Source organism: Melospiza melodia, chromosome 1 (assembly GCF_035770615.1).
Source record: "Melospiza melodia melodia isolate bMelMel2 chromosome 1, bMelMel2.pri, whole genome shotgun sequence".
In the NCBI taxonomy this organism is placed as follows: domain Eukaryota; kingdom Metazoa; phylum Chordata; class Aves; order Passeriformes; family Passerellidae; genus Melospiza; species Melospiza melodia.
Window position 1 is genome coordinate 156011307 of NC_086194.1, and position 11306 is coordinate 156022612.

Sequence of the window (11306 nt, forward strand, 5' to 3'; positions counted from 1 at the left end):
CAGGAAGGGGCCGGGTTTAGAGACTGGACTGCTTTGCGTTCTTCTCGAGGGGACACGGAGGGGGCGTTGGTGTTTGTTAGCGCTTAAGAGTGTCACAGAATCACAGAACATCCTGAGATGGCAGAAACGCACAGGGATCATCGGCGGCCGTCGCCAGGAGTCACACCGTGTGCCTGAGAGCGCTGTGCAACTCTCAGGAACTGGGCCTGGAACTGTGGCCACCTGCCTGGGGAGCCTGTCCCGTGCCCAGCCACAAAGGGATAATGTCAGTGAGGTTTTTGAGATTAGGCAGCTTTGTCAGGAATTAAAAAAAAAAAAAAAAATCCTTATTAAGATGCTGTTTGGGAGATTCTGTGAATGCTTTTCTTGTACTAGAAATCAAACGCTAGGATGATCAGTGAAAAAAGTTGCATCTGTACTTTAGGATTCCATTGAGCGTAACATTGATTTGTTCTAAGATAGTGATCCAAATCCAGCTGTACATGGCAGAATAAGAGAGTTGGAAGATTGCTGGATATCACATAATATGTGTGCATTCACAGAAAAGGAGACTCAGAAAATAAAAAAGTTACTTATTTCAGCCATGTAAAACATATGCTATGCTGAATTTCCCAATCATGAATGCTAGATTATTAGTATTTTAATTATGAATTTTAATCATGCATGGTAAATGCATACCTAAATACATACTACAATTTAGGAAATTAATAAATGCAGTTTAAAATGTATGCAAGTTTTAGTAAGTAGAGGTGTGCTTCTTGTAGAACTACAGTTTTTGTCGTCTGTAAGATGAAAGTATTTGGAGAGTGCTGCAGGGATTTGGAGAAAATGGAAGAATTTTCTTATGGTTAGAGGCTGCTCTGGGGCTGTAGATTCTGTCACTGACCACGCTGCAGAGCTTCTTTGTGGTGAAGGAAACTCACTTCAGGTCATTGAAACAATTAAAAGAGCAGTCCATGCACATGCCTATTTTAGCCATAGGTTTCTTACATGATGGCATATTATATAAACTAATTTTCAGATGAATTTATTTTGTATTTGAGTGGAAATCCTGCTGTTCAAGACTGGTGTGAACCACTCTGTCTTTCAAGTTGGCCCCTGTGAAAGCATGAGTTTTGTTCACTGCACTGCTGAGCTTTGACCTGCAGGAGAAAACTGGTTCTGCCACTTTACTGACAAAAAGTAAGAACTTTGCAGTTACGAGTTTGGGCACTTACACAGCCCTTAGGGTTCATGCTGAGCTTCTTTTCAGTAAGTTTTCTTCTTTCTGCCCATTTTTCTCTGCATCTTAAAAAAAAAAAATTACATTTTTGGTACAAAAATAATTTGTTTGTGGCATCTCCACATCTGATTGAAGAGAAGCTCCTAACACAAAATATGCAACAGATAAGTATGTAGAAAAATCAGCAGTCACACCTTAAAAGACACATGCCACACTAGTGGGAACTTCCAATCTTCTTCTTTCTGTTCCACAGGTCCCATGCACAAATGAAAATTATGATACAGCTTCTTTCCTTCCCTCACATCAATGTCTGAAGACTAAAGCCATCTTAGGACATGTTTGAATACTAGTCTATCCTTGTGTGCTCAGAAAAAAACTGGGAATAAAACTGGTAATTTTCTTTCTAGGGCAATGTTTAATGAGTGAAGTATAAACAAGCTCCAATATACCCAGTGACTGATGAGATTTTGGCAAAGCATACTGGTGATTATTGGTTATCACTGTCCCTTTTCTGAGTAGATGGTGGAAAAATAGAGGCAGGCTGTTCATTTAACATCCATGTCACTGTCAATAATATATGGAAGGTTGATTTCTTTCCTCATGTTGCCATATCCTTCCTCTTTCCCTAAGGTTGATGTAGAAGTCACATTTACTTACCTCTGTGGTTGTCTCTGAAGATGTACATTAAACAAAATGAAATCTGTTGATGAAAATCATCTGAGAAATGAGAATTTGCCATGCATTAATTTTAATGTTGTTTTCTTCAAAAATACCTGCAGGCCTTATAATTTCTGAAGTACATATTAAACCAACATGTACATGATTTGCCAGTGTTTCTTGAAGTATTTGGTTAATTATCTTCACACAGGAGACATCAAACCCAAAGTATGCTTTCTTTTCTGAATGATTAAGCCAAGCTTCCCATAACATTTCACTAGCAAGCAGGGCTATGACAGACTGCTGACAACAAAGTGAAATCTGCTGTGAAAAAAAAACACAAAAAAATGGGAAAAGAAGAAAACAATGACCCCAAAGATGTGCAAAGAAAAGGAAAAGCCAAGATTCAACTCAAAAGAAATATAGGTTATTTTGATGGGGTAAGTTTTATTATAGGATCAATTGTTGGAGCTGGGATCTTTGTGTCTCCCACAGGGGTGTTAAAACATTCCTTACTCAATGTTGGCGTTGCACTAACGATCTGGACCGCGTCTGGGCTGGTTTCTCTGATGGGTGCCCTCTGCTATGCGGAGCTGGGAACCGCTCTGCCCTTCTCCGGAGGAGAGTACAGCCACATTAAAAGAGGCCTTGGATCCCTACCCGCCTTCGTGTTTATCTGGACAGCAACGTTCACCAAGCCAGCATCAAATGCTGCTCGAGCCTTGCTGTTTGCTGAATATGCCACACAGCCATTCTATGGCATTTGTCCTGCACCAGATGTGCTGAAGAAGTGCTTGGCCTTGGCCGTTCTCTGGTCCCTGGGGATTTTAAATGGCCTCAGCGTCAAAATGTCTGCGTGGGTGCAGACAGTTTTCACTCTGCTGAAGATGATGGCCTTGTCTGTGATTGCTGTTGGTGGCATAGTTCTCCTCGTTACCAGGCAAAAGGAGAGTCTGGCCAGGTTTGAGGACATGTTCAGCTCAGAGATCCCCAACGCCTCACAGATTGCCGAAGCCTTCTTCCAGGGGCTGTACGCGTACGGCGGCTGGTGGTCCCTCAACTACATGGCAGGTATTCTGCTCCTCTTCTTTAGATTTAGTTCTGCAGTTCTCATTCTTGTGTTCCTTAGCTTGTTTTGGGAGAACTTGTCTCTGCTTCAAGACCACAGGGTCCTTCTCATTTTACGTAAGTGTTTGTTTGGGCTGGTAGAAGAGGCGTTGTTCCTCTCCAGGAAAAATTCCTGCTTTTTGTGCAGAATGAAGCTGACATTTTCAAGAAAGTACAAGAGAAATCATAATAGTTAATTTTTTTTTCATACATTAAATATTTGCATTTTGTCTTTCTCAGTGTCCATGTAATGTATTTTTAGGAAAGTGTCAAGTTATCCATGCCAAACTACGTGTGCATAGGTAATTTCTGTTTAAATATCTGTGCCTTATCTGTGGTTATGCAGCTGGTTTAAACAGGGTCAAATTAATTTTGAGTTTTGTTAGAATGTAGTAATTTTATGGGATATATTTTCCTGGGAAATATTGAAGTCCAGTAGAGGGTAAAGAGAGATCTGTGCAAGGTGGCATAGATTTTTTCATAGAATTTGTACTCCATTTTAAAATTCAAAAGGTTTTTGAATATCTGTTTACTTCCCTATTCTGGATCTGCTGACATATGGCAGTAATAAACTTTTTCATTAAAGCTACAGAGGTGATGTTCATTATGTTACGTATTCACATCACAAGTTAAATAAATAGAGTTTTATAGTATCATCAGATTCATGGAATTATATTGTAAGCAAGCGGATATTGCTGTTATATCCTTAACCATTTGTGTCCATTGACCTCTGTCATGTAAAATATTAAATAAATGGAATGTGTTAAATGCATACCACAAAGTTCAGTGGTGAGGATAGTGTGAAAATTTGGTTAATGTTTAAAAACCTGACTGTTGTCTTTATAATCCAGGTACTCCAGCTTTAAAAATAGGCTGCAGTTAAAAAAAATGTATATAAATCAATAAAGTGTGGTTTTGAAACCTTAGGTATTCCTTAAAGACAAGTACTTGGCTTTGTAAGCCTGAGAAAATGCAAGACTTCTGGTAAAATACAGATTTATTCTGATCAGTTAGCAGTACTAATAAATGCCATACATTGGGCAGCACAGCTGTTTAGACAGATGTAACATATGCAATTTTTTCAAACTGACCTGAGTTTCCTATGCTTCAACAATACCTTCATTTCTGTGAGCTTCAGCTGATGCATCAGGTGTCAGCTGGCTGGCAAGACTGCAATAAACAACAAAACAAATGGCAAGATAAATGTAAATTGGATATTTTGGGGATTATTCTCTTCTGAGCTCAAAATTACTAAGTGTATTTTTTATATCTGAAATAAATCCCAAATTTTCTGATAGTATCTGAATTTCACTATTCAGATGGTCCTTCAGTCTTGTCTCCATGCACTACAGCCAGCACAGGGATCATGGCTCAAGGCTGATGTCCTGAGCAGAAGATAGAAATCAAATGTAAAGCAGGAAGCAGATTTCTGTCTCCTAAAAAGAGTTTAAGTAAGCTGCACATTTCACTTTTCACTTCTTACCTCTTATCAGTTATATGCTGGTAATACTCAGGAAATTGTCTGTAAATGCTGAGGGAAGTGGGAAATGGTGAGGGAACAGGAGGAAGGAGTGAAAGAAATTTAAACAAACCTTTCTGATTGAGGGTGATTGAGATTAAGCTTCTGGAAACCAGCTCCATCTTTTGCTGGGACTGTGACATGCCCAAGAATGTGTGCCTGTGTCTGAGTTATATACCTGCAAAATTCAGCTTTTTTCTTGTTTGGTAAGAGTAGTTCTAAGCTATCAGGCTTAGCACTAAACAGTTTTCCTCCACCATCTTTTCCCTGGAAAAGATGATAATAATCAAAATCCATCTGGGAATGGCCCCCTTTTAAAGCCACTGCATTATTGCTCTTATGTCTATACCTTTGGTTTTTTCTGTTACTTCTGATATAAAAGCAAAGAGAAAGGTTTTGAGAAGAAATATGCAAATATGCTCACTAAGTTTAAGATCAGGATTCATGAGGTGACATGAGAATAAATAATGCGACTTAAGAGTCTCATGTTTAAGCTAGTGATTTTCAGGTAAGGCTACTTGAAAATTTTCTACCAAATCACTTTTCTAATGTAAGTCAAAGATGTGATTAATCAAATCAAAGGGAAATTATCACTCATTTTTATCACTTTGTGAATCAATCGGCTCTTCATCCAGCCCTCCTTCCAAAATAGTTAAAAATAGCTAAGTAAAACAATATTGTTTAAGAATCTTTGATATTAACCTGTTTGAGAACCATGTAGGACTTCACAAGCAGAGAATTTAGCAGCCATGATTAGGGATTGGGGCAGGAGTTTGGCATCAGTTTGTCAAACTGCACAGCTTCACCACTGGAAAACACTTGCAGAAGCTACACTGCTTGCTTCATTTGTTGTTTTAAATTGTATTTTTCAGAGGAGATGAAACGTCCCAGCAGAAATATCCCCTTAACTGTGATGACTGCTGTTCCTGCAGTAATTGTTTTTTATCTACTAGTGAACATCTCATATCTGACTGTCCTCACACCTAAGGAAATTGTCTCCTCAGGTATGTATTTAATATTTTTTTAATTAAAAAGAACTGGCCCATTGACATATCCATCTGATGTCAATGCCCTGGGTTACTTCCGCTCACCTAACTTCCCAGTCCAGAAATTTGGGTTCATTTTCCTTTCACAGAGAATTCTTTAATTTTAGTGTATGACACAAATGGGATGAATGCAGGCAGATTGTTGAAATTGTTGGCTTTGTCCTCCACTGTCTAAAAAGAAATCAGAAGTGTATTAAAACCTGGAAAATAAGGTGAAAGTCAGGTCCCAAGTATAGAGATGATCTTTGTTTTCCTTTGTTTTATAAAGAGATAGTTTTAATCCTATCTCTTCCTTCTTTCTCTGTCTCATTGAGTCTCAGACTAAAGCCATCACTCTTTAGGAGGTGGACAAGTCTAACATGTTCAAGAGTATAGAAAAGACTATGGACATAAAAATGTAGCCATTTTGGGTGTGTATTATTGGGTGTGTATTTGGGTGTGTATTATTCATGATAAATACTTCTCAGAAGAGTCTATACAAAATCCAGTGTGTATAAACCCTTTCTCAGATCCTGTATCAATAAACTGGCCATGTAAGGCTCCAAAGGGAACTATATTTCTCCTTGACTGTCCAAGCAGCACATTTTAAATTCCATGGTAATGACACTGAGCTGTCAGACCTTGCCTACAGGCCTGACAAAAACCATACCTCATTTGAATGGATCAATCTTTTTTTTTTTCCTATTATAAAAGCTCACTAATATAAATGAGAACAGTGTACCAGTCACTCAGTAACCTCATATTGTCGCTCAGCCACTGTCAGGCTGTCTGCTGGGAGACTTGGATCATTTGTATGTTACAATGAAGGAGGCAGCAAATATCAGACTATCCATGAACTACAGCTGCCAGCTGGCATGACCAGCTTCATGCATACCAGGGGAACTGTGTTTACCTATGCCAGCTCAGAAGATAACCTTAAAATGATAGCACTTTTTTAAACATTTCTTGTTCCTTCACTATTTTTAGGTTTTTTTTTTTGAGTTTGGGGGCACTGTTTTCTCCATCTCTAACTACTTCCTACACTGCACAGGACACTGCAAGACCCATGTTCCTCATGGCATTTGATTATAGACCCACTAAATATTGTTCTCACTACAATATCAGCTGTAGCTAATTTCCAAGCAATATTGAATATCTCTTGTTTAGAAACAATCTTTCACATTTCCCAGTTCCACCCAAAGCAAAATCTCATTAATAGCACATTTGTTGACTCAACTCTGACTGTACTGACTGTAGATGTGGTCCTGTTGGCAGTTTCCTGTAACAGCAGATTGTGTCAGCACCATGGTTATGTCAGGGATCAAGGAGTTAATTTTCTTTCCTTGCCCAGGTGTCTGTGCTTGTGATGAAGGATGTGAGATGTGACTCACTCCTGCTGGGCAGTCCATGACTGTGGTATTGGCCCCAGCAGGTTTCCCTGGCTTGCTCTGGCAGGCAGCACTTGTTGCTGTCATCCTCCCAGGAAATGTTTAGTTCCTGAATGAAATACCTTTAGGATTGGATTAGTGTTTGACTACTGCAATGAAAAAGCAGGCATTGCTGGTAAATAATAGGTGCTTCTTGTATTTTAAGTTTTTTTCCTGTTGAGTCTGTCTCTTATTCAGAAGATGGTCTTTGTACTACACAAATTCTTTGCTTTCTTGCAGTTGCTGTGGCAGTCACCTGGGCTGATCGAGTGATCCCCTCCGTTGCCTGGATCATTCCTTTCTCTGTTGCTGTCTCAATATTTGGTGCCCTCAACTGCAGCATGTTCACACTCGGTCGATTAAGCTATGCTGGAAGTCAGTCAGGACATTTACCTCTTTTAATATCCATGCTTAATGTCCACTCCTGTACGCCAGCACCAGCCATGATTTTTTCAACCACCATTGCATCCATTTTTATCATCCCCTCTGACCTTATTATGCTAACAAATTACTTTGGATTTTCTGCCTGGCTTATGACTGGATTGACTTGTGCAAGCCTGATTGTACTTCGATACCGGGAACCTCATCTACACCGACCATACAAAGTAAATGGATCTAAATTAAAAATATTTTTATATATTATTTTTTGAGTCCTGGGTAGCATGCAAAAGTTATAGAAGAAGTGCAAATCTAAAGTGGATCGTCACAAAATTACAAATAATAATCTCAATGCCTCATTTGAGCCTCATTTGAAAATTTTGCTTCACGGTAAAAAGAAGAGAAACAAACAGATGGTCTCTGCCCCAGAGAAGGTGAACACATGAGATGGTTCTTTGCAGAATGGGGGAGATGTGCAAACAATGTGGAACCATACCACTGTGGAGCAATAACAAGAACAGTTTAGGACCCATTGCCCTTTAGTTCATTAAACTTCGATCTGCTCTCATCTTCCTTGACATAATCACAGGCATTAAAGATAGGTTGAATTTCTTCTTACTCCAGCAGTCAGAAAGTTTGGGTTAGAAGTGCATGTTCATTGTGAAGGCTTCCAGGCACCCAGCCCTGAGTGTCTTATGGGAACCCACATTATCATATGTGATAAAAATGGATTCCCAATACTGCCTGTCTCTCCCCTTTGACAAAAGAAGGAGCCTAAACAAATATTTTTAAAAAGATTCCTCTCTTATAGGCAATTTGAGTCAGATGACTCTTGTCCTGGGTGAATTTATAGCAGCATGAGAGGTGGTACTGTACTGTGACAAACACATTGTTACTCTAATGAATGAGGCAGAAAAGTCAAGTTGGTTCGTTTATTTCCTAACCCACTTTTTTTTCCTTTCTCTTACAGGTGTTTTTACCAGTTCCATTTATGATGGTGGCAATGTCTTTCTTCCTAGTTCTAGCTCCCATGGTCTGGTCTCCAAACATGCAATATGTTTACGCTTTCCTGTTTATGCTTGGAAGTCTCATTATTTATCTGCCTTTTATACATTTTAAATTGCGTTTTCCATTTCTTGATAAAATTACTTGCCACCTACAGCTCCTGTTAGAAGTCTGTCCTGCTGATGGACCTGCTGAGGGCAAATGTGAATAATGGCAGATATTTAATCTCAGTACAACTAAGAGCCAACAGAGGATTTTGTTTAACTGAGGCTATAAACAGTACAATTTAGATGTTGGTGTGATACGTAGGTGTGCGTGCATGCATATACATTTACAGATGTATACACATATATTGCAAACATGCACATACATGTATGTATGGGCACAGAATCACAGAATGAACTAGGTTGGAAAAGACCTTTGACACCATCAAGTCCAACCTATGACCAAACACCTCCTCATCAAATAAATCATGGCATTAGTATAAGTTAATATGTATATGTTTGTATAAATACATAAATATATATGTATACTATTTTAATATGTCCAAAGGATCTCTCTTAAACTTGCAAAATCTGTAAAATGCTCTCTGCTGCTCCTGAAAACACAGTTAAAAGTTGCTTAGAGTCTTGCAAAAATGGAAATAAGACTCAATCACACAAACACAAATAATTATCAGTATTATCATACAATAAGTGAATAAATACATAATAGCATAATTATAAAAATACACTCACACTTTGAACTAAATTGTCTGGATTATTCTTAGTTTGCAGTAGCTCATTGATTAGAACTTTTGGTTTTAAAGACTTTATATTTTCTTCATCTGCTACTTTTTTTTGGCATTAATTTATTTTTATTAAAGACCTTGAAGACTATCATAAAGTTGACTGATCATTTTAAATAGCAAGAAAATTTGACATGGTGCATCTTAGCTATTTTAGAACAACACAAAAATTCAAGGTGAAATCTTACAATGCATCAAGACAATAAAAATTATTTATCCTTTTCATCACAGAAATAAAAGCTAAAGATATGTAGATTCCTTTATTAAATCATTTACATCTTAGCATCAATATTACTTTATTCCTTGTTTTAGTTTTGGTGTTATTGAGAAGTAAAAGCTTTTTTCAGCCCCCTTCCCTCCATTTAAATTTTGTTTATGAAAACAAGATAACTGAATTCTTTTTTCTTCTTATAATTGGGCCATATAAAGTTCATGGAATATTTAATCTTAAAAATAAATTAAAAGTACACACAAACCATCATTTGGAGGGGATTATTAATATATGCTGCCATTTTTATAATTACAATAGAATTACAAATATAAAGTGATTTTCCAAATCTGGCAATGAAAGATCAGCAACACAACCAGCAGATGGCCCCAGCTGATCACTCTCCACCGTGATCTCTCTGGTCTGATGGGTGTTGCATTGGTGAAATTGTCTTACAGGGCACTGTATTATAACACAGTGGAATGAAAAAATCTTGCTGCAATACTCGATTCACTAATGTATAACAATTTTTGAAATAACAATGACAAATAAAGAGTTCTTCATAGCTACCCAAAGTCTAGGGTGGCCATCAATAAAACCAGGAATCAACTGAAGGTTTAAGAGGATTTGACTTTGCACTGGAATGAGCCCCCAAATTAAAACAAATATATGTAGCAAGCGGCTTTTCTCAAGGTGATAATGGACACAGAATGAAAATTTGAAGAACACATTATAGCTTTTAACAAGCTCTATGAAGAGAAGTTCATACAAACGAGGACTGCAATGTATACAGCTGAACTGGAGACTGGATTCTGCTGAATGCAAGAAAGGAATCAATGTTTAATTTCACTTAATAGTGCTATTGGAAAAACATTTCTCTTGCTGTTTAAATTCAAAACATCATGAGACTCATCAACATTGTAGAGGAGTTATATTTTAAAAACTGAATTGTAAATGGAAGAAATTATTGTACTGTGACTAAAGCATCCATCAGTGATTTGTAAATACAGGTGTGGCAATGCCACAGATTTTCAAATGAACTTTCAAGTAATTTATTTAAATCTATATTTTAATATATAAAAGAAAAGTGGAAGTTTTAAGGAAAAAAGTTTATGTAACAATAATAATATATTGTACACCAAATGATTAGAAAAAGCAAGCATCGGGGGAAATTACTCACTTGGGTGTGTTATTTCCATGTTATTTCTTATCTTCTTAAATAGATAGTTTGTCAACTATCTATTTAATTCCCTAATGAGTTGGGTACCCACTGATAACATATGTCAGGGTATGTTTGTGTAATTGGAGCATGTATTTGTTAATGATACAAACTTCAAATATAAAGGTTTAGCAGTTCCAGTCAATCAGGGAACTCAAAAGTCCCAAAGAAATTTAATATTAAAAAAATTGCTTTTATGTATCTTTCTGGAATATGAAGTAGATAGTTTTTTTTTAAACAAAAATCTAGGAAATGGCACGTAAATGTACAAGATGAGAAGATTTAGAATAGATCAGAATTAAAAATGTCCATGCAAGTTTAGCCCCTCTGCAAAGGCATCTTTCAATGGCCTTGCATTATTAGATCATAAACTGTTCTTTCTATATACCCTTACCTCATTTATTGGAATGAATGGATGGTGCCAAATAATTCACTATCATATTCTCCCCATTTCAGCATGTGATCTTGCATTTTGTTTGTCACTCTATGCTCAAATGCTGCTTTTGACAGACATTGTTGATATCTTACAGACTTTTCTATGGTGTTCCTCATGTCAGCACCTAGGCCCTTTACAAACAACCACTAATTTCTCTGGACTGTTATGAGCTGTGTCAGTGGTATCATCTTTGCTTGCTGAAAGTAAGTTAAGCTGATGTGTAGGTTGCACAAGAAATCAGTTTTGTGATGTTCCCTGAGATCCTTCAATTCACATCAAATACCTGGATGGATAACCATTTATGGAGATTCGAGTC

General features: G+C 37.4%; 1 protein-coding gene across 1 annotated transcript; it reads left to right on the top strand.

Moving 5' to 3' along the window:
• Positions 1–2133: 2133 nt before the first annotated feature.
• Positions 2134–10371, top strand: SLC7A13 (solute carrier family 7 member 13). The gene is made up of 4 exons (XM_063173089.1): positions 2134–2950; positions 5378–5509; positions 7198–7562; positions 8306–10371. Exons 1-4 carry the CDS (start codon positions 2227–2229, stop codon positions 8549–8551), a joined length of 1467 nt encoding a protein of 488 aa, XP_063029159.1. The 5' UTR covers positions 2134–2226; the 3' UTR covers positions 8552–10371.
• The last annotated feature ends 935 nt before the right edge of the window (positions 10372–11306 follow it).